Genomic DNA, 21,219 nt, shown 5'->3' on the forward strand with positions numbered 1-21,219 from the left:
GGAAATAAAACCAGCTGGTTCGGACTTCATTACACATCCGGTTCCATAGTGTAGCGGTTATCACGTCTGCTTTACACGCAGAAGGTCCTGGGTTCGAGCCCCAGTGGAACCAGTCTTTTCTCCCCTGTGACTCAAACAATTATTTAACCTTTTCACGCTTAAAAATCAAATTACGCAATCACAAGACATAAGATTAATTAAAATGTGGTTATTATGTAGCGTACACAAAGGAATGACAATACTTAACCAGCCATGTTGGGAATAATTATCTTCAAAGGTCAACATTTATCAATGATAGGATCCCTCGATTACATTAACTCGTGTATGATACCATTTCACGTCTGCAATATCTTGTCACTCCAGTAGCCAGCTGGTGTTCGCTTTTCCTATATTGACACCACACTCTCTGCACTTCATTCCAATATTATTTTGGAAATAGTGTAAAATTGTGCATTGCCCATTTAATGTTTGGGGTGAATACAGTATTTTCATGGGTAGTTATTCCATGCTGATTATACCTGCCTTCAATAGCCCCTCGGGAACAGATAAAGCGTTTGTTTTGAATTGATTTTTGGTGGTCTATAATCATGCTTATTTCAAAGTTTTGCAGTATTTTATTTGAGAAAAATGAAAATATAAATGTAAGGTTGTAAGGTAAATTATTCATATTTAAATAAATAAATAAATAAAAGAGAAATGCGTACACCAATTTGCAATTTGGGGATACCAATTTGCAACTCCCTGTTATTTTAAGTTCCAACGGAGATAAATTAGCCACTAGAGGATTCTTCCCATTTAGTACGGGGGTATTTTCGGATTATCCAGTTGTTAGTCTCTAATTAAATTGTTACATCCTTACTCTCATTTAATGCATATCCCAGTCAGATAAAAAAATTAAAAAGAAAATTAAATGTCAGGCATTTTAAGTTTATATAAATAAAGTAATAAAGAAATAAGTACTCACCAAATCAGTTGTCAAAACACTGTTCTCGTAGGCCTAATAAAGTGGCGAGTGTCTTTATAATGGCAAATAGCGCCATCTATTTTCACATCTTAATTTGTGTTATTTAAAAAAATATTTTATCTTACGTGGTTTGATTTTGGGTGAATCTTTATGGTGAAAGCAATTTTAAGTTACTGCTACTCAGTATCATTTAATGGTAAAAAGCCGAACATATCAACCATCGAGACTTGGCAAAGGTCGCACCATTGAGGCCTGTCGAACAACCGGAAATTGTTGCACTCAAATTTCCTGGTGTTACCGTCATTTGTCTCCGCAACATGGCGAGTGTGTCTGGTGTCGCTGCTGCTGCAGCCGCGGCTGCTGCAGCCGCTAATAGAGACCCAGCCGTTGATCGTTCGCTAAGATCAGTGTTTGGTAAGTTTATTGAAATTTTCTATCCGGGATTTATTAATGCATTTTTATTATATGAGTCCTTTACCAACAATTCAGCAACCAGCTAATGAATCAAAGCATGCTAACGCCGAGCTAAGTAGTAACAGAACCAAGTTAGAGAGTAATTACTATACGAAAACACGGAATGTTTTCTGTTTTGTCTCATTAACTGATTTTTAAAAAACGTTTTATTGTATTCAGTCGGGAATATTCCATATGAAGCCACAGAAGAACAATTGAAAGACATCTTTTCCGAAGTCGGACTTGTTGTCAGCTTCAGGTGAGCGAAAGATGCAGTCGTCAAGGTAGTGATTCCGACCCTGACGATGCTTAATTGAATGGATTCACATCCCCAATCCTCTGTCCAGTTTAATTTCTAATTGATTTTCATATATGGTAGACTAGATGGTTAATATTTTGGCTTTGAGATTGCATTTGGACGTTTTCAGGTTGGTATATGACAGAGAGACTGGAAAGCCAAAAGGATATGGCTTCTGTGAATATCAAGACCAGGAGACAGCATTAAGTGCCATGCGAAACCTGAATGGGAGGGAGTTTAGTGGTCGAGCCCTCCGTGTTGACAATGCTGCAAGTGAGAAAAACAAAGAAGAACTGAAAAGTAAGGACTTGATTCAAGCAATGCAACTAGAGGATGTAAAGATTTTTACGTGATGTTTAAATATTCTGCTTTGTTTGTTTGCTATGGTGTAGGTTTGGGAACTGGAAGCCCTATTATAGAGTCTCCTTATGGTGATACTGTTCAGCCACATGAAGCCCCAGAGTCCATCAGTAGAGCTGTGGCCAGTTTGCCGCCTGAGCAGATGTTTGAACTTATGAAACAGATGAAGGTAACATCACATGCCAGTTTTTCTCCAGTAGGGGTAATTTCTGCACTTTTCTTCATTTTTCTATTTTTTCTGTCCAGCTCTGTGTGCAGAACAGCCCACAAGAGGCGAGAAACATGCTTCTGCAGAACCCTCAGCTGGCCTATGCTCTGCTACAGGCCCAGGTGGTCATGCGAATTGTGGACCCAGAGATCGCCCTGGTAATAGACGCTGAACACCACATCAGTAAAATTATCTTGTGGAGGCGGTGTTATGTGTTAGCTGAACTGAAACCCTCTACTCACGTGGGCCACTTTTAGAAAATGCTCCACCGTCAAACTTCGGTCCAGCCTCTGATTTCCAGTGGGCCTGCAGGAGGAGCCCCACCTGTCAATCCACCACCTGCACAGGCCAATGTTCCTCCATCACAGTCACAACCTCTAGTAAGCTTGCCGTCCTCTAAAAAGCCTTCCATTTCCTTCAGAAAGACAAATTGAGATGCTAAATTTTAGTTGTGGTGCTAGGCTAATGTTTGAATTGAATTCACTTTTAGCCTGGAATGCACATCAACGGGGCTCCCCAAATGATGCAGTCAGCAAACATGGGCGTTGTCCCTGGAGCGATGCCTGTGCAAGGACCTGGTCAAGGACCGGTGCCAGTAGGACAAGGACCAGTACCAGTAGGGCCACCAGGTAAACGTCAAAGTGCCTTCCACACAAGCAAACGTTCAATCTTTGAGCAACACAATGATGTGGATGTGAATACGGTGATAGTCAAAATTGCAGACGTTAAGAACCTCGGCAGATGTCGTCTTTTGATAGTGTTCTGCCATTTCTGATACACAAGTGGAACTTTGAGCTGTTTATTCCACCACACTGTAGCACATCCACTAGATGTCACCAGAGCATCTGTAATTAGCCAACTTGTCTAACGAGTACTCGTGTGCAGATTATCTCCTTTGAATGCGATGTTTTCTTTTTTCTCTGTGGGCACCCTTTATGTGTCTCCAGGCTGTTCATACCTGGCTTTAACATGTGCTTCTCAAGTGACAGCTTGTAACTGAGCCTCACTTCCTGCTCTGTGCGGAAAGAAATATGCGCAGGAGATCTTCGTATTTGCGACAACCAACTCGGTGTTTCAAGAAACCGACACTGATGTCTGGCCGGAGTAGTTGATAAATGAGCTGTCAGCAAAAAAAAAAAAAAAGAACTGAATGTGTAACACTGAAAACATTTCTGAAAAAGACTGATTATTAGTCATGAGTTTTTGCTTCCAGTGTTGAAGATTGTGCATCCAATCATGTGTTCTAAGTGCTTCTAAATCACAACATCTCACATCTGTCAGCAAAGCTCAGTATTGTGATCCCAGACTGGCAACATGTTAATATATGGACCATATAGCACAGTGGCCCTTGCAGGATCATCTACCTCCAGATGAGGTCTGAATAATCACTTCAGAGCACATCTAAACAGCTTTCTCGTAATCAGGACCCCAAAGATGCACGCTAATACTAAATAATCGGGACCTCCGGAGGTGTAGAGTAATAGGATGAGCACACTAGAACATGATCTTGTGTTGCTTTGCACTCTTGAGTCTGTGTCTCCTGTTCTTTTTCCTACTTTAATGCTGACTCAGGAAACCTTCAGCATTCTCCCACAGGAGCGTCTGGGCAAGCTGCTATCGAGCGGCCTCAAGGTATCATCACTGTACTCCTTCAGTTCTTCAGTCGGCTCATATGACTGGTGTGGAGGCCACAAATACACAACAACACTTCGGAAACCCCGGGTTGTAGCTAGAATAAGATTACACCTTATTCAGAACTTCATTGTTGTTGGGAAGAGTAGCACACTCCTCCACTCGGCATGCAAATTGAAAGGTTGTTTCAGAGAGTCAGGCTTTTGGTGGATTAGCTGGTTAGTGTTGACTTAAATTCCTCTGTCCTGTCTGGGCAGTTTTGTTAGTTTGCGCTTGGGAAAATGTGACTTTTCCCCTCACAATTTTCCTGCATTCCAAAGAAACCATTAACCGTTAATCTTCCAGCGTGTTGACACGTGTATTTTTGTGTAGTTTACAGACCCGAACATTTAGGGTAAATGAATGAAGCTTAAATTACGGGAGAAACGCCTCCTGAAATGTGAGCCTTTCACTACATGGGTCACATTTCATGAGGCGTTTCTCCCGTAATTTAAGCTTCATTCAGAGACGGACCTTTGTAAAAGTCTTTAGCGATGAACCAGTTTCCAAACCAGTGGCTCACAAACATGTTGAACATTTTCCCCTCTTCTTCTCCGCGCCAGGACCTGGCGGGATCCCCCCGAGAGGCCTTCTGGGTGATGGTCCCAATGATCCCAGGGGAGGAACTCTGCTGTCAGTTACTGGAGAGGTCATTGACCCAAAGTAAGATGTTGACCAGGGTCACACGGCCCCAATATGTCCCACAAAATATTTGTGATTTTAATTTAAATATTCCTGTGCACTTAGCCGCCCGTACATGGGGGCCCCACCACAGCACCAGGCGCCTGTACATATGTCCCAAATGGCAGGTGGACCCCCACCAGATATGAGAGGACCTCCCATGGACATGAGAGGCCCACCCATGGCTGATCAGCGCACCATGATGGGTGACCCCAGAGGTCCCATGATGATGGAATCACGAGGACCCCCCATGGAAACCCGAGGTAGCTCAACAGTCTCCATCTGCCCCAGGCAAATTTGTAATAACCTTGTGATTGTGTTCTTTACATTTTGCAGTTTTCCCTGAGGTTTAAATTATTCTATAATTATATAATCCATTTCCTTTGGATTTCCCGACCAGTCCGGTTTATTTCCTGTTGCTGCATATTTAATAGCTCCATAATTAGAGATGCATATACAAATTGAAAAGATGAGCTATTTTTGGGTTCAGCGGCGGTTTGGAGCTGACAATTTGTGGTTTTTAGCATTTTTATTGTGGTTAAACTCATTTCAAGATATTTTCAGGCTTTTTGAGCTAAATACATCAAGTGTTTCTTCCCTGCAGGTCGCGACCCGAGGGCAATGGATACTCGAGGTCCAGTGACGGCTCAGAGGGTTCCCATGGCTGCGGGAATGCCGGGTGCCATTCCTCACGGCATGGGTCCTAATGCCCCTCCAGCTGCAAGACCGGTAAAACAAGATCAGATGCTAAAACACTGTGCTGCTTTTGTCGTCTCAGCTTTGTCTTTTCCAGTTCTATAATTAGTTGTGGTCATGCTTGAATGGTGTTGGTTGATGGTGATACTTTTGTTATTCATGGTGCTCCTGAGCTCTGGCATATTTTATTTATTTTTTTTTTTGTAGGAAGCAATGAGTGAGAGTCAGTTCTACCTAACGGTAACAGATGCTTTTATTTTGAAACTTGACTTTCCAGTTTGTGTGGGAAATTCCTGTCTGTTATCATCGGGCTCCACTCGCTGCCTTTCCCCCTCTCAGAAATGTGCTGGCAGTGGGAACCAATATTGTTTAGCAAAGCTGCGATCGCCTCAATACCAACTTCAGCAAACTTTATTTGTTCCTTCAGGGCAGCTGTACCTGGACTTTATGAACTTTCCCACCTCTGTATATTTGAGTTATGAAGAAAACTTAAGACAATTAAGATTTCTCTTAACCTGAACCGATAACTGCAATTTACAATTCTGTTCTATGTATATTCATCCTTTTAGATGTCAGCCACAGACTCTATGAGCAATACTTTATTAGAAATTGGATATTTGATCCAGTCTGCCTTGAAAAGGACAAGTGCTTTTGCCTTACAGGGCCCAGGGATTCCTTCTGTTCCTTCATCAGGAGGAGGCTTCAGTCCAGGCCAGAGCCAGGTTTCATCACAGGATCAGGAGAAGGTGTGTGTTATCTCTTATAATCACAGAAAAGGCGGGTGTGGCCAGGAATCTCAAGCAGAACCACTCTTCATTTCTACTCTCCCCCACTAACTGCAAGTCATCCTGCGTAGCGTCTCCTTTGAGGTAGACAGAGCGAGGAGAAAAGGCCGGTTTAAGAAACAATAGCTGGAGATGACAGCAAAGCTTTTTAAAGGGATTGTTTTCTTGATTGTGCAACAAAGTGAGAAAAGGTGACGCATGAGACGAGAGAAGCACACCTTAGATTTGAGTTTCAAGGGCTTAATCCTCCTGTGTGTGTGGATGTGATGTAATATTGGCCCCCTTTTCCTGTTTCTGTCCTCCAGGCTGCTCTCATCATGCAGGTTCTGCAGCTGACCCCAGAACAGATCGCCATGTTGCCCCCGGAGCAGCGGCAGAGCATCCTCATCCTCAAAGAGCAGATTCAGAAGACGGCAGGAGCGCCGTGACGGTCCAGCTGAGCCAAACTGGTTTGGGGTAGGCCCCGTCCAGTCCACCGTTGAGTCAACGGAGCCATTTGTGATTTTAACGCGTGACTCTTCCCTGCAGGACTCCACCTCGTCTCGTTCTGCTCCCACAGATCTGAAGGTGTCTCGTTTGTTTCGATCCATTAACCATTATTGTGCTTTTGTGTCACCGCCTACTTTTATCTGGATACTATGTTTTGTCAATAAAACAAATAGAAACAGGGAAAAAGTTGCATTTATTGAACTCTGTGACTGATTCTGTTTCTCAACGATTGTGAGGGAGCAGAAGGAAACCAATAAACCTTATCAGTCGTTAAATCGACAACATTAACCTGATATTTAAGAAACGCTTTTATGCTTGTAAAGATTCATCTGTTTACTCGGTAACTTACATAAGCGTATTTCCGGAGCAGAACCTGCCTATTTGGTCTTGGGCGGATTTGTCTCGAGTCCACCAGTACCGGTAATTGATATACTTAAGTACTTGCAGTTCTATTGAATGTGTTTTCTGAGGACATTTTTCACCCCCAAGGAAATTGGGTAAAACATTTTTATTTACAAAAACAGAATAACAGCAATGATCTCCAACCCATGATTTCAATAATGTCCTAAATCATGTGACAGCAAACTTGACAGGTGAGACATAATTGGACTGTATGCTATTTGTCCCACAAGAAGAATGAAGAAAAGTGACATCATCTCGTACACAACGGCCCTGCTTTGTCCTCAGACAAACAAAAGTGGACAAAACAAGATAAGGATAGTAGTTCCAGATTACTATAAACGCTAATGACTGGGTGCAACTCAATCGTGTCTTTGACGCCAGAACCTTGAACTCTGTAACACTTAAACGCTTCCCGTAATCTTGGTCAGGTCGACAGGAACTGTGACGGCAGTGATCGGTGACGTTCTATCGCCGTCCAGGACGGCGAAGCGCCTCCTCGATCCTGTTTTCCCGGCGGGGTGTGGCTCTCAAAAGTTCTCCTTGTTGAAGTAAAACTTGGTCTTGCGAGGATCCACGTCGGAGTACTTGCCGCACTTCTTGGCCAGGACTTCGCCGAGAGCTTCGGGGCCGCACAAGAAGGTTCCCACCACAGACCTGAGAACATCAGAAGAACACTTAAGAACATTGTAAAAGATTTAATGCGCTTGACCCTTTTTTATTTTGGAATGAAGCTAAAGTGGCGTCATTCAACCTTTGTTGGGATGAAAGCTCTAAATGATGTGTCAGTACAGCAAACAATGACAAATATAATAAATAGATGTACAATGATAAATAGAGCACAGTCTATTCCATTAAGCTGTGAAGTCCATGGTGGAATGCTGCTTAGGCTGGAGAGAAATTGTCACCCTGTTGGTGGAAAACCCCAGAATTGAAGGCTGAAACAGTTTTTCAGGAACTGTGGCTCACGCTTCCTGTTCAGGGACCGTGAATCCGTACGGGGGGGGGCGGGGTCCACTGGGAATATGGAGATTTACGACAAAAAGCTCCGTCTTACGTGGGGTTCTCCTTGCGGACTTGTTCGAACTCCTTGTCCCAGTTGGGTCTGCCATAGTTCGTTTGCTGCCTGAGCCCGGTGACCATGTCTACGTCCGTGTCCGGGTAGACCTTAATGTGGTTGACCTGCAGGGGACACACAAAGCAGGCGTGTGACTAGAGCCAAACTCGCCCTCTTTACCTGGACTTTGGTCAGTCGGCACTTGAGACACGTACGTGACCGTCATCCCACTTGGTCAGGTAGAGTTTGTAGGTGAGGAAGTCCACCATGCCTCTCTCATCCATTTCTTTCTCCAGAACCTGCAGGAGGTCAGCGAACCACTCAAAGGCGTGTGTTTCCCGGCAGAGCCAATAGAAATAGATCTGAGACCAGGAAACAGATGCAGGTTAAACAATGACCCTCTTACAAATGGACGGCCTTGTTGTGTTTGTCACTAGTGCTCCTAATCAAATGATAAATCTGGCCCCTATTTCACAACCATCACAGGCAGCAGTGTGAAATAACAGGTTTAACTACCTTCCTGGTGCGCAGTTTGGGGTTGGATTCCTTGAATTTGTACCAGATCGACTTGAGGATGGAGGCGAAGGGAGTGACCCCGATGCCGGCGCCGACCAGCATGCTGACTTCATAGTCAAACACGTCCTCGCTGGCCGTCCCAAACGGACCGTCCACGCCCATTCTGAGGACAACAATAAAGTAACTGTTTCACCTGGGAGGCACAAGTGTGTGAAAGAACCTTTGAAGAGTGACTGGGTGTTAAACAAGAGGTGTCGTAACATCAACAAGGAACTAAAAACGACTGACTTGAAGCAGTATTTATTGTATTTATTTAACTCCTAAGCTACAGGGAAATTATTGATTTTATGTTTATTTTCCTGTTATTGCTGAAAGCATGTAGCACAGCCATGTTAGCCTCATAAACATCTCATAATTCTCCTTTAAGCTAACTCTCATCAATACCTTCACATCTACAGCAACGTCTACTCTACACAGATTCAGTTCAGAATTTTTCTTTTTTACAGTAAAATAATCTCGGATTTTGATTAAAACTCAGAAAACAGAATCTTTGGAGGACAGAAGGATGCTTGCTTTGCTGTTTTACAGAAGCTTCATTACAAACATCAAAGTAAACTGCTTAGTTTTGGGGTTTTTTTGTTGTTGTTTTTTTAAGCATTTAGAACATTTGTGGAAAAATGTGTTTTAATGCTCACTTTGGACCCTGTGCTCCCTCGGGGAGCTGCTGCATGATTTCGATGAGCTTGTCAGTCCAGTCTCCTGCGGAGCGGATGTGGACGCTGAAGAAGTCTTCCTCTGGCGCAGAGGTCATGGTGAACGGATGCCACTCCAGCTGCGAGATGGCCGGACAGTTGAGGAAGACGTACTGGCCCACCTCCATTTTGAATCCCCTCTTCATCAGCTGCAGCTCCAGCACCTTGGACGGCCGCATCACGATCTAAACGTATGGGACCGAGGTTACGCTCACTGCGAAGGGCCCCAGAGGACAACGGCGGGTGACGAATCAAACATACCTTCCTGTATCTGACCGTCTGCATGTAGCGGATGAAGCGTATCAAACGCTCGCAAAGATAGAGAACCATCGGTCCGATCACGTACATCCAGGTCTGGAGGGTCAAAGAGAGGTCTTTGGTGTCCGTTAGCCTGTGAATGTCTGAAGACCAACAAAAAGACAAACCTGTGGGAATCCTCCTGAAAATTGAGGAATGGGACACTCGGGAATCTTCCCCCAGTCTTCCGTACGATCTTTACAGAAGGTGGCGTCGTGTGCTGGCTCGGAATTTTGACTCCTCACGATGCGGCTGCAAATACAACATGTTTGAAACCAGTTTGCACTAATGGCGACAGCATTCCAAACAGGTTGAAGTCAGCTGGCAGCGGTTCCTCACCCGGCTCCGTGGAAGACGAGGCCAGCAAAGAAGATGATGAAGAGGTGGTGGGTGTACCAGAAGACCTCGAAATAGCTGCGTCTGATGACCTCCATGGACGAGGTGATGATGAGGATGAGGGCCAGGGTGATGATGACGCCCGTGAGCCCGGCGATGGTGGTGAAGACAAAGTAGGTGGGGATCTGCTGCGGATCCTGGAGAGCATGCGTTTGAATCATAGTTTGAACCACAAGAGCTACGCTACGATCATCCACCACATTCTGATCTGATGGATCATCTTGGAATCTGATTGCCTCTCATTCAGCTTCTGTTTTAATGACTTGAAACAGTAAGAAAAAGCATTCGATTTCAATCGGTAAATTGAGTCGTGGCTCCTCCTCAGGGACCATGGATCTGAGGGAAAACCCCTCTGGAAATGTGATCCTCTGCGAAGGGAAGATTGCGCGAACTCACAAGGTCGGTGATCCGGATGGGGTTCAGGTATGTGGTATTTTTGGTGTCCTCCAGATTGGACAGGGCGGTGCTGAGCTTATCGTAGACTCCCTGCCGGCTGTTGTTGTACCACTCCACGTTCAGCAGGTGGGCGATCATGTGGACCGCTGCCGGGACACAAAGAGCCTCCGTTGAGCTTAAACCAGCGAGGTCTTTAAACGCTGGCTGCATACAGCAGCAGCAGATACAAAAATGGTTCTCGTCTTTGACGAGATATGTGGAAAAACCCCTTTAGCCAATATTTGTTCTGGGTTTGGCACCAGGCCGAAATGCTTCGACACCAAAGCAAAGGTCAGTTTAGAGAAACACTTTAAGTTTAGGGATGTAATAGTTCTAAAAATGAGAACTGATGGAAAAGATCTCACAGTTATCACTTTTCCAATAAGCAGAGCCCAAAATGTGCCAAAACGTTGTAATAAATGATCAGTAATCTATAGCAAAGCAGTTCTATATTGTACAGTTATATAAAATAATCATTTAGAGCCTCGATCTGTATTTTAAGAAAAGAAGTTTACCTGTCATCAGAGCGATCATATAAGCCACCAGTTTATGGAAACTCAGATTTTTATCCAGCTGTTTCCTCATTGATCTTCCGCAACACTGAGAAGGAAGATAAGATCAGATGATAGTCAGAAACCGACCTCACTGACCTGGAACTGTTGTGGAAGCCTGAGACGACTCATGGGGGGGGTGGGGGGGAATCATATAATGGCATTAGTGAAATGTTTCTAAAGTAGCTGGAGGGGAACCATCCGTCGTGAGTTCACTACATGTCAGGGGAAATAAGGAGACAAAGCTGAAAGGGTTTGTGCAGTCGCACCCTGAACGCATCAAAATCTCACCACAAATGAGCCGCGGAAGAGCGACAGCAGGTTTCTGCAGACCGGCAGGAGGATCAGCAGGCAGTTAAAGTTGAGGACGGCGGCTGGAGCCCTGGCCCACGCCAGAGCAGACTGGGGGGGGGGAGGATGGGACAATATCACTCATGGATACTTCCTAATGAAACCCATTTATGCGGACTTCGGCAAGTCTCGTCTGACGCCTTCACTTACCCCCAGAAGATGACGGGTGTAGAAAAACCGTTCTCCTAAATCGTAAAAGAGATAAAACCAGACGAAGAGGAATATGTTGATGCCCATCCAGACCACCTGCAAAGCGTCCCGACCACAAATCAGTCAGCACAGGTTAATTATGAGCTACTTTGAAGATTTCTTTGACAGGTGTGCGACACGTCCAAACGCGCCGCGGGGATTCGCGCTCCCGCCGTGATTTGCCAAGTGAATTCCCCCAAATGTGACGACCAGCAGCTCACCAAGATGAAGGCGGTGAGTCCGTGGTTGATGATCCAGTTGCCCATCTCGGGGGTTATTTATCTCCACAGCCAGCAGCAGCAGCAGCAGCAGAAGCTTCTCCGCATCTTCAGTCCGGGGCTGCGCTTTTATACTATCGCGCACCTGCGCTCACACCTCCTCCTCCACACGCGCGCACACGCACAGAAGGAAACTCGGGTAGATGTGTCGAAATCAGGTCGACAAGGAACCCACAGAGGCAGTTTTTCCTCCTGCAGCTGCATGACAGCATTCCACTTGCTGGAAGAATAAGCTGCAGGAACGAGGAAGCCCTCATGACGCAATAAAACAGGATGGAAATACTGGAAATGAGGGTTGAACTCTGTAACAGAGGGTTTATGCTGATCATAAAAAACGAGATGTGGGTAATCACGTCCGCAATGTGATGTGATTTATTTAAATTTCAAGTAAAACAGCAGTAAAGGCACCCAACCAACATTAATAAGCAAACTGTGAAGGCTATTTTAGTGTCAAAGCAGTTCCACCTACAGTAATGTTTATTTTCAAAGACAGATTGTCATAAAAGTCCATTTTCACACATTTCCCTCATACAATTCCATGTTTCTTTACATTTTTTTTTAACATTTCAAGTTAAGGCCACCAGACCATCGGGTTTAAACGTTTAAGGCTGAATCGGACCCTTTTTAGTGCAGATGCAAACGTGCAAAAGTCTGAGAGGAAGTAAACCAGAGATGCTCCTGCGTAGATTTGCGGCCCGCTGGAATGCCCCCCCCCCCCCACACCTGGCTGTGTCCTGTGCACGAGCGGCTCAACGCAACCTTTGTGCGCCGCCGCGTGTCGACACTTGCTGCATTCTTTGGTTTACGGGGTGCACGAGAGCGTCCGCTCAGCCGACAGGAGTTCACCTAAATGCCTCTCAGAGCTGTGAACAATTGAAGCTGTTGTGACCTCCAGAGACTCAGATGGGCTCTATTCTCTCACCCCGCTGGCTCAGAAACCTAAAATCATTCCGAGGTTCGTGTTGGGATCTATTTTCACATTTAAAAAAACAAAAACGTTTCGATTCAGTCCTCTCAAACCGCCTCCGTCAGATCTTCGACAATGTCCGTCTCGCGCTCGCCCAGCTGACTGGTGAGGTCAGGGGCTTCTGACGGGTGGGGGTTCAGCGGTTCCTCCGCCCCCAACACCATGGTGGCGGTGGTGGAGTAGGACGGCTTCTGATTCTGTCTCGTGCTCGTCCCTTTCTGGCAGCAGATGCAGCGCAGGCAGTCGTGGACGTTGTGTTTGAAGAGGCTCCTGCAGGGGTGGCAGAACTGGTAAAAGAGCAGCATGAAGAGCACCGACAGGCTGTAGCCGATCAGCAGCTGCACGACCAGCAGCGGCGCGCACACGTACTCATAAAAGTCCTGCTTGTAGAAGTACCACAGAATGATGAGCACCAAGTTCTCCACGAAGCGTCCGCAGTAGTACAGAGCCAGGCGCCCCCAGCCCTGCTTCCTCTGGATGAGCTCTCGATGGGTGAAGTCCAGCTGCACCGCCGACCAGCAGAACACATTGATGCAGGCGTACAGCAGCGTGAACAGGGTCAGGACCACCACGGTGCCGAAATTGGAGAAGTTTCTCTCCACGCCCTGGGTCAACGAGCCTTTCTTAGCCCAGAACTCAGCCCAGGGGAGGAAGAAGAAGAAGAGCAGGTTGGCCATGCCCACCAGGATGACCCAGTGTGTGAGCGCCGTGCTGAAGAGGACTAGAACCGTGACCCGGGTGGCGATCTCCAACCCTCTCCACGCGGTCATGCACAGGTAGGCTGCGGGGCGGATCCGCACCTTGTAGTCGTCGTACCTGATGTGGATGGCCAGGACGCTGCACACCAGAGCCCCGTACGTGATGGACACCAGGTTGATGATCATCAGAACCACTGAAAAGAGCAGCATAGAAAACCGTTCACGCACCCACACACAGCTGCTTGTGGAACGCAAGCTCCAACCGTTCATTTTCTCATGAATGTAGTCATTTGATGCCATAAACACGGTGATGCAATTAAATCCTGCCGGCATCTTCATACTTCTGAGCCGCCCAATCAGAGTCTCGCCTGTATTTATTAGTTCACTGATTAACATTAGGAATAACTACAGAAGTGTCAAAACTACATACACACTATGTATACACACATTATGATATGTTGATATTTAACCTGATATTCAAGACTGTTTGAAGCAGACTGGCTTCATGATCAGATCTACTGCTGTCCAAGATTATAACAATGATGCTATCGCTTAAACTGGATTTTATTTTTCAGATAATTTATCACCCAAACAAATCTGTCACCAGTAATTCACTTTTCCAGTCATGGACTTGAGAAAAGACCGCAGCGGCCCTACAGTGTGACCTCTGACCCCTCCAGCATTCTTACCTCTCGCAGGCTGGTTGTACTTCTCCTGGATGGCGGCGTACATCTGCAGCGTCAGCTGAGGCACGGAGCCCAGAAAAGCCTGGATGACCGCCGTGCGTTTGAACGCGTTCCTGTGCGCGGCCAGCGTGCGCTCGCTCTGGCCTATTTCCCACTCCATCGGAATCTTCCGTCCCTTCTTCAGACTGATCTTCCTGGAAAGGGTCACGTACGTCTCCTCCTTTTTGCCTGCCTTAAAATAGACGATCAGCGCCTCAAAACACCTGAAAAACCACCAGAAAAACAGCAGACATGAGTGAAGTAACACTTTCCCACCACAAGAGGGCAGTCCCACGCCGGGGGTAATAGATGCCATAACTGGAGGCAAGATTTGAGATTTTACTTAAATTACAATATGGCGAAAATATGTACAGTAAAATGTGTACAGCAAATATCAGAGCATAAACATGAGCCTGCTCTGTACACTCGGGTAAGTGATCCACTGAAAATAAACCTTCCACTGTAAATCACTGCAAAACAAAGAAGCAGAGCATGGATAAACCACCAGGGGGCAGCCAGGAGTCACACGAGACACAACCCTGAGGTCAAAACATACACGCACAAAGTGTCTGGGTGTGGCCTTTTGCAAGGTAAATGCACCCAGGGTTGAGTCAGCGAACGCAAACTGACACAATTCACCAAGAGACATTATGAGCAGGCGAACGACCTCAAGAGCCAGTTAGGACACTTTTGTAGCTGTTCCAACAACTCGACGTTAAGCTGTACAAACAAACCCGCTGCAACGCTAAATATCACATTATGGAGCAGGATTGTTATATTTAGCATCCGAAACTCCGAGAATTCCCACAGGAAAATATTCCCTCATGGTTCAACCATATACAGCCGAGAAACCGGGGTTGGCTGTCCTTTATTTGCACTCCAGTGGTCTGTGCATAACCGTTCTGAACACAAATATTACTGTCTGTGGGCAGTCTGAAACACACACACACACACACACACACACACACACACACACACACGAGTGCTAAATCTGCTCACCAGCAGGCAGACACAGTACAAGTTTCATGCACGCGGCCTGTGACAGGAGCAAACCTTGATTTGCTGACACTTAAAAGCTGTAAATCTGGATGTTCTGGGCTGAGAATGGCTGAGCCAATCACACTCAGGCGTCTGTAAAGGAACGGGGGAGGTGGACAGAATTTCACTTAGAGGGAAAAAAAAACATCGCACTGCTGGTGAACGCATTAACCGACGGAATCCATCCCCCGGCGACCAGAGCAGCGTCATCTGCATTTACAAAAGGAAGCCGTTTGCACCCTCGCTGCGTGAACCCGGGGAGCGTGGTGCAACAACAACCCCTTCAAAGAAGAGGAACTGCTTTGAAAAGAGGCTGATTTCTGACCGAGAGCTGCCAGACAAGTCAGGAAATTCTTTCAGCAGATCCTCTGGTCTGATTTAGTCACTTGGGGTTTCACCATCATGCTCGGAGGAGTGTGGAGACGCTCATAAACACATGACGGGAGGCCTGGCGTGCTGAGACTGGTCTGAGACCACGTGGCTGCTTCAACTCTGGAATCATATGATTGAAGACGCCAGTCAGAACAAGCCCTGGATACCCTGACTCAGAAACAGGGAAAAATGCACAGCAGGGTTAAGTGTGCACGGTATCAGTACGGAAGGCATCCTGGAGTCACACCGGAAAACTGTGGTCTCAGCCTGTTTACATCAGCGCAGAGGAAAAGCCTCACCAGACTAATCTGCTCTTTTCCTCCTTTGAGATGATTTACTGCTGCGTCTGCAGATTTCAGTCCGAGGTTCGACTCGCACGCGTCCACCCTGGGGAAGCAGTGAATAATAACGCTGATTCATCGACCACATTTCTTCCTGCGTCTCTGTTATCAATGCTGATATGAGCCATCCTGCCTGGAGGCTAATTCAGACCGTAGCGTTGATGGTAGGACTTTAGGGTTGAATAACAACTGGACGCTCACAAACTCCCACTGTGACATGAAACGGTACAAACCGCCACTCCTGTAAACGGGCGTGGTCAAGCGACTTGGTTCGGTGGCTCGGCTGCGGCGGACGCGTCGCCTCAGTGTTGCTAAACAACAAACAGATAAGGGGATAATCTCTGATGATGAAATGCGGCGGGTCAATCTGGAGCCCCGTGTGTGACTTTATCCCCAGCATGTTAATCAATAATTGACTCAGTTTCTCACCAGAGCTGAAAACCTGCACGGACTATTGTAAGATGACAAAACGGAGGCATGTTTGAGGCTTTGGAAGGTACACTGCAACTGGAACCAACAAACACACAGGAAATGCTCCCGTTTCCACCTACATAGCATTAATCCTGCAGCTCCCACCCAGCACGGAGCTGGAAAACAGGCCCGCGTGTCGCACCTTGTCCGGGAACCACGCCCTTAGGCTCACTACAACCCACTTTCCAAATTTCAACGTCGACATTTGGATGGATTCCAGATGCTTCTATATATAAACCGACCGTGCTTTGCTGCACCAGTAATAATAATAACGCAGCATTAACCAACACAGTCCACTACGACTCCCAACAATGCCCGGTATTCCAAAGCTGTGGATCCTTTTCCAACACTACTGGCAATACCTCACGCATTGCCTTCTAAAGCTCAGACGCCGTGCGACCTTTTCAACTGTTTGTTGTTCTAATATCACAAGGAATGTCTACCGATGTCCCCGCTGCAGCTCTGAGGCCTCATAAACCCGCGATGAGGTCATAGAAGTGCATGTGCAACCGCGCACTCATCTGAACGCCGATAACAAGGCGTGGGTGCAACAGAGGACGGCGGCGAGATCAACACGGACCACTTCAAATGAAACCAAGCCAGGTCGTGTGGGAGGCCGCTGGGTTTCCTGCCATCTGGGGTGTGATTTTATTTGGGCCTGACATGTCATCATGCACTCATCCTTCACCAAGAAGAAAAGCTGCTCAACCCTTCTGGTAGTGTCCAACCACTTTGGTGGAAATGAGCTCCAAAGCCGACTGATGCACTTCTTCTATTATTATGATGTTTTGGACTGATGATTAGTGTTCTTAATAACACGAGCCTGACACCATAACACAAGCCAAAGCCTGAATAACCCTTGGTGGGATTAAATGAACAACTATTTAGACTTGAACTATGCTTCACACTTTAGAAGTGCATCATTTCCTGCATTCCTTTCCCAAAATATCCCTGCACAAGATTTATGCACCTGATGTGCAAATGCATTCCTACAAATATCGTCTTAACTGTATTATTATGCTGTGGTGAAGCAGAATAATATTTCTCTATAAGCTGATTCACATGCAAAGCCCCACGAACCTGATGACGGGGCCCAGCAGCAGCAGGTGCAGGAGCAGAACCAGGGGCCGGTCCCGACCCACGTCTCTGTGGATGAAAGTCAGGGCCAGCTGGGTGAGCACGGCGGGCACCAGCATGAAGGTGATGGTGAAGCTCATCCAGATTTCGTCGTCGGTCTTGTGGTACATGCTGCTGAGCACGGCGGCGGACACGAACTCGGCGCAGTACAGCACGGTGGCCAGGACGACGCTGAGGGGAGCGCGGCCCCGGTCCCGGCTGTGACTGACCACCAGCATGACGCCGTTCTCCGCCTCCGAAGGGTGATCCGGCGGATCTATGTCGGAGATCTCTCGTTCTTGTTCTTCCATGGTCACTTATGAGACCACTCTGATCTACGGCGCCTTTTATCACATTGTATTAAGTTAACAAAGCCAGGCGCGCATCCATTTAGTCACGTATGAAAAGTTTTTGTTCGTCCATCTAATCAACGACCGTACGTGTCGTTTCCAGCGGCGGAACCCCAGTGAACGCACCACACCGCCCGCGGTGATACCAGCGCTGCGCCCCTCTCGGAAAGTTCAGGCTCCTCTTTCAGCAGGTTCCAAACAAAGAGCCCTTGTACAAAACTGGGGATTTAAACAGCGCCCCGATTTGCATTAGCTCGCGGTGTCAAACTGTAAAGGCGTTTCCTGCGGGCCCTGAGTTGCGCGGCGTTTGGTTGTTGGTCCTCCCGTCGACGCACTTGTGCGGCTGCTGGCAGGTTGTGTTTCCCGTCTTCTGATGCGCTGTTGCCGCGACGCCTGCGGCAAACAGGCCGCACCGACGCCGGATCCTTTCAAAATAAGAGAGAGGAAGTCAGAGTCTTTGATTTGGAGGGACCTTTTACACGTTCCCCTCCGGGATTAAACCACGCCAAAATGCAGAAGTTGCTCTTTTGGACTGTCAGACAACATAAATAATAAATAATATTAAAGACAATGAGCAGATTTGTAACTATGTACTTTGTGCCTGGTTCATGGTGATATGTCAAATTTAGGAGAAATAAAACTGAAAGTTCACTATGGCTCTTCACACGCCCTTATTTGTGCAAAATGCCTGAACAAAGAATGTCTTTTGTTCCCTTATTTTTAATTGCTTTATGTTCATGCTTGTTTCTCTAATCCTTTATATTAGGGGAGCAACGCCAGGGAAGTCTGGAGAGGCTTAAAAACCATCTCAGGCCACACAAAGGACAGCGGGAGGGGCCCTGAATCTGGGGTCCTGGACTGGGCAAACGAGTTGAATTCCTTTTTCAACAGTTTCGACTGCCTCTCCCACTCATCAAAGCCCAGACCTGACTGTGCTGTCACCCCCCCCCCGTAACACCTCAGGCACCTGCAGCTCTCTCCTCACACCACGCCACCTCCCTCCACCCCCTGCCAGATCGACCCTCACACTCCAACCCCCGTCCTCACCCACCAGAATCAGAATCAGAATCAGGGTACTTTATTGATCCCTTTAGGGGGTGTCCATTAGGGAAATTAGCATCTCCCCAAAGAAACGTACAGCACTGTTGAAAATATTAAAAATAATAAAAATAAAAATAGAATAAAATAAGAAATAAAATAGAATAAATTAAAAATAGAATATAATATAAAACTATAGAAATGTAAATAAATGAACTGAATGAATGAATGAACTGAATGAATGGATGTCCCAGTATTATGTTATTGCAGTGTTGTTCCAGTCCTTCTGTTGGCCCTCCTCCCCCCCAGGGAGGAGTTGAACAGTCTGATGGCTCGGGGGATGAATGACTTCCCCAGTCTGTTTGTCCTGTACTTGGGGAGGCGCAGCCTCTGGCTGATCAGGCTTCTCTGGCTGTGGATGACAGTGTGCAGAGGGTGGCGGACATTGTCCATGATGCTCCGCAGCTTGGAGCAGGAGTCACACCTCGCCTCTCCATTACAGCTGATCAGGTGAGGAAGGAGCTGAGGAGGACCAAGACAAGGAAAGCTACTGGCCCCGATGGCATCAACTCCAGACTACTCAAGGACTGTGCAGATCAGCTCTGTGGAGGACTCCTGCACATCTTCAACCTGAGCTTCAGTCTGGAGAGAGTTCCACTACTGTGGAAAACATCATGTGTGGTTCCAGTTCCTAAGACTGCGCACGCCAGGGAGCCCAACCACTTCAGGCCAGTGGCTTTAACCTCTCACCTGATGAAGACCATGGAGAGGATTGTTCTCACCCACCTCCGACAGCTGGTGGACAGCAAGATGGACCCTCTACAGTTTGCATATCGACCGGGCATTGGTGTGGATGACGCAGTCATCTACCTGCTGCACCGGTCACTCTCACACCTAGAGAGCACCGGGAGGACTGTGAGAGTCATGTTCTTTGACTTCTTCAGTGCCTTCAACACAATCCAGCCATCATTGCTGAGAGGGAAGCTGGAGGGAGCCGGAGTCGACTGTCACCTGGCTGCCTGGACCACCGACTACCTGACCAACAGACTACAGTACGTGAGGCTCCGCGACTGTGAGTCCGATGTGGTTGTCTGCAGCACGGGGGCACCGCAGGGTACAGTTCTCTCTCCCTTCCTCTTCACTCTCTACACATCGGACTTCAGCCACAACTCGGACAGCTGCCACCTCCAGAAGTTCTCTGACGATACAGCCATCGTTGGACGTGTGTCTGAGGGGAACGAACTGGAATACAGGGAGGTCATCACCAACGTTGTCGCCTGGTGCGAACTGAACCATCTGCGCATCAACACCAGCAAGACAAAGGAGGTGGTGATCGACTTCAGTAGGAAGGCTTCTCACACTGCACCCGTGAACATCCAGGGTTTGGACATTGAGATCATGGAGGAGTACAAATACCTGGGTGTTCATCTCAACAATAAACTGGACTGGACTCATAACACAGACGCCCTGTACAAGAAGGGCCAAAGTCGTCTCCATCTGCTGAGGAGACTGAGGTCCTTTGGAGTGTGCAGGTCACTGCTTAGGACTTTTCTGACTCTGTGGTGGCATCGGTGATCTTCTACGCTGTGGTCTGCTGGAGCTGTGGAAGCTCAGAGAGGGACAGGAAGAGACTCAACAAGCTGGTCAGACGGGCTGGCTCAGTCCTGGACTGCTCTCTGGACTCCATCGACGAGGTGGGTGAGAGGAGGATGTTAGCCAAGCTGACATCAATTATGGACACCCCCTTTCACCCCCTACACGAGACTGTGGGGGCCTTAAGCAGCTCCTTCAGCAGCAGACTGTTACACCCACGGTGTAAAAGGAAACGTTACCGCAGGTCATTTATCCCAACTGCCGTCAGATTGTTCAACATGCACAACACTTACTGTAGCACCAATAACCCAGGGTTGGAGTATTTGCACTAACTAATCATCCTACCTCTGGAATGTCTTATTTGCACCTTCATTTTTCTTCACACTGTCTGACACTCCTTCTGTACATAATTTTTAATTTCTGTATATACTGTACAATGTACATAGCAATGTACATAATATAAGAGTCTTTTTATTTTAATTTTTTTTCTTTTAGTACTTTTCTGTATTGTACACCACGGGCTACCGCTGTAACGTGCAATTTCCCCGATGTGGGATCAATAAAGCTTTTTATCCTTATTATCCTTATCCTTATTATAACATTTTGAATACATATTTTACCTCACTGGTGGTTTAGAAATTATAAGTATTTGATTTAGGGTTTCTAATAAAATATAATAAATAT

The 21,219-nt window shown here is 46.8% G+C and overlaps 3 protein-coding genes and 1 non-coding gene across 9 annotated transcripts; 2 read left to right on the top strand and 2 right to left on the bottom strand.

The window, feature by feature from the left end:
* The first annotated feature begins 39 nt into the window (after window positions 1-39).
* Window positions 40-112, top strand: trnav-uac (transfer RNA valine (anticodon UAC)). The gene has a single exon. It is a non-coding gene; the product is annotated as a tRNA-Val (tRNA).
* Window positions 113-1,218: 1,106 nt separating this feature from the next.
* Window positions 1,219-6,791, top strand: cstf2 (cleavage stimulation factor, 3' pre-RNA, subunit 2). Of its 4 annotated transcripts, XM_029847110.1 has the most exons (15): window positions 1,219-1,378; window positions 1,598-1,676; window positions 1,846-2,015; window positions 2,108-2,244; window positions 2,322-2,441; window positions 2,541-2,663; window positions 2,774-2,912; window positions 3,856-3,915; window positions 4,518-4,617; window positions 4,702-4,898; window positions 5,240-5,364; window positions 5,539-5,571; window positions 5,994-6,077; window positions 6,422-6,572; window positions 6,645-6,791. In XM_029847110.1, exons 1-14 carry the CDS (start codon window positions 1,282-1,284, stop codon window positions 6,542-6,544), a joined length of 1,587 nt encoding a protein of 528 aa, XP_029702970.1. In that variant the 5' UTR covers window positions 1,219-1,281; the 3' UTR covers window positions 6,545-6,572; window positions 6,645-6,791. The 4 variants fall into 4 exon arrangements, with proteins under 4 accessions (XP_029702970.1, XP_029702971.1, XP_011616632.1 ...); XM_029847111.1 differs by lacking the exon at window positions 5,539-5,571; XM_011618330.2 differs by lacking the exon at window positions 3,856-3,915.
* Window positions 6,792-7,095: 304 nt separating this feature from the next.
* nox1 (NADPH oxidase 1) lies at window positions 7,096-11,917 on the bottom strand. Of its 3 annotated transcripts, none has more exons than XM_011618329.2 (13): window positions 11,770-11,917; window positions 11,510-11,605; window positions 11,300-11,410; window positions 10,973-11,057; window positions 10,419-10,564; window positions 9,966-10,147; window positions 9,755-9,878; window positions 9,591-9,683; window positions 9,273-9,514; window positions 8,578-8,740; window positions 8,277-8,423; window positions 8,062-8,186; window positions 7,096-7,661 (listed from the first exon to the last, which is right to left on the bottom strand). In XM_011618329.2, the coding sequence occupies exons 1-13, from the start codon at window positions 11,812-11,814 to the stop codon at window positions 7,535-7,537; spliced, it is 1,686 nt and encodes a 561-aa protein (XP_011616631.2). In that variant the 5' UTR covers window positions 11,815-11,917; the 3' UTR covers window positions 7,096-7,534.
* A 938-nt stretch (window positions 11,918-12,855) lies between these two features.
* xkrx (XK related X-linked) lies at window positions 12,856-17,992 on the bottom strand (the record flags this gene model as incomplete). Its single annotated transcript, NM_001032710.1, is given in 4 exon segments — window positions 12,856-12,926; window positions 12,972-13,685; window positions 14,181-14,440; window positions 17,501-17,992. Coding segments are annotated over 4 exon segments (1,206 nt in total). The 5' UTR covers window positions 17,686-17,992.
* Between the last annotated feature and the right edge of the window lie 3,227 nt (window positions 17,993-21,219).

This window comes from Takifugu rubripes, chromosome 14, assembly GCF_901000725.2.
Source record: "Takifugu rubripes chromosome 14, fTakRub1.2, whole genome shotgun sequence".
NCBI classification, from domain to species: Eukaryota; Metazoa; Chordata; class Actinopteri; order Tetraodontiformes; family Tetraodontidae; genus Takifugu; species Takifugu rubripes.

What these genes read in the sequence shown, in the direction of transcription:
- nox1 (XM_011618328.2), bottom strand. Translation starts at nt 11,814, where the DNA reads ATGGGCAACTGGATCATCAACCACGGACTCACCGCCTTCATCTTG. An exon ending in CTCGTCTTCCACGGAGCCGG is followed by an intron (nt 9,879 to 9,965) that starts GTGAGGAACCGC and finishes TTGTATTTGCAG; the next exon opens with CCGCATCGTGAGGAGTCAAA. An exon ending in CCAAGTGGGATGACGGTCAC is followed by an intron (nt 8,187 to 8,276) that starts GTACGTGTCTCA and finishes TGTCCCCTGCAG; the next exon opens with GTCAACCACATTAAGGTCTA.
- cstf2 (XM_029847110.1), top strand. Translation starts at nt 1,282, where the DNA reads ATGGCGAGTGTGTCTGGTGTCGCTGCTGCTGCAGCCGCGGCTGCTGCA. An exon ending in AACTTATGAAACAGATGAAG is followed by an intron (nt 2,245 to 2,321) that starts GTAACATCACAT and finishes TTTTCTGTCCAG; the next exon opens with CTCTGTGTGCAGAACAGCCC. An exon ending in CATCACAGGATCAGGAGAAG is followed by an intron (nt 6,078 to 6,421) that starts GTGTGTGTTATC and finishes TCTGTCCTCCAG; the next exon opens with GCTGCTCTCATCATGCAGGT.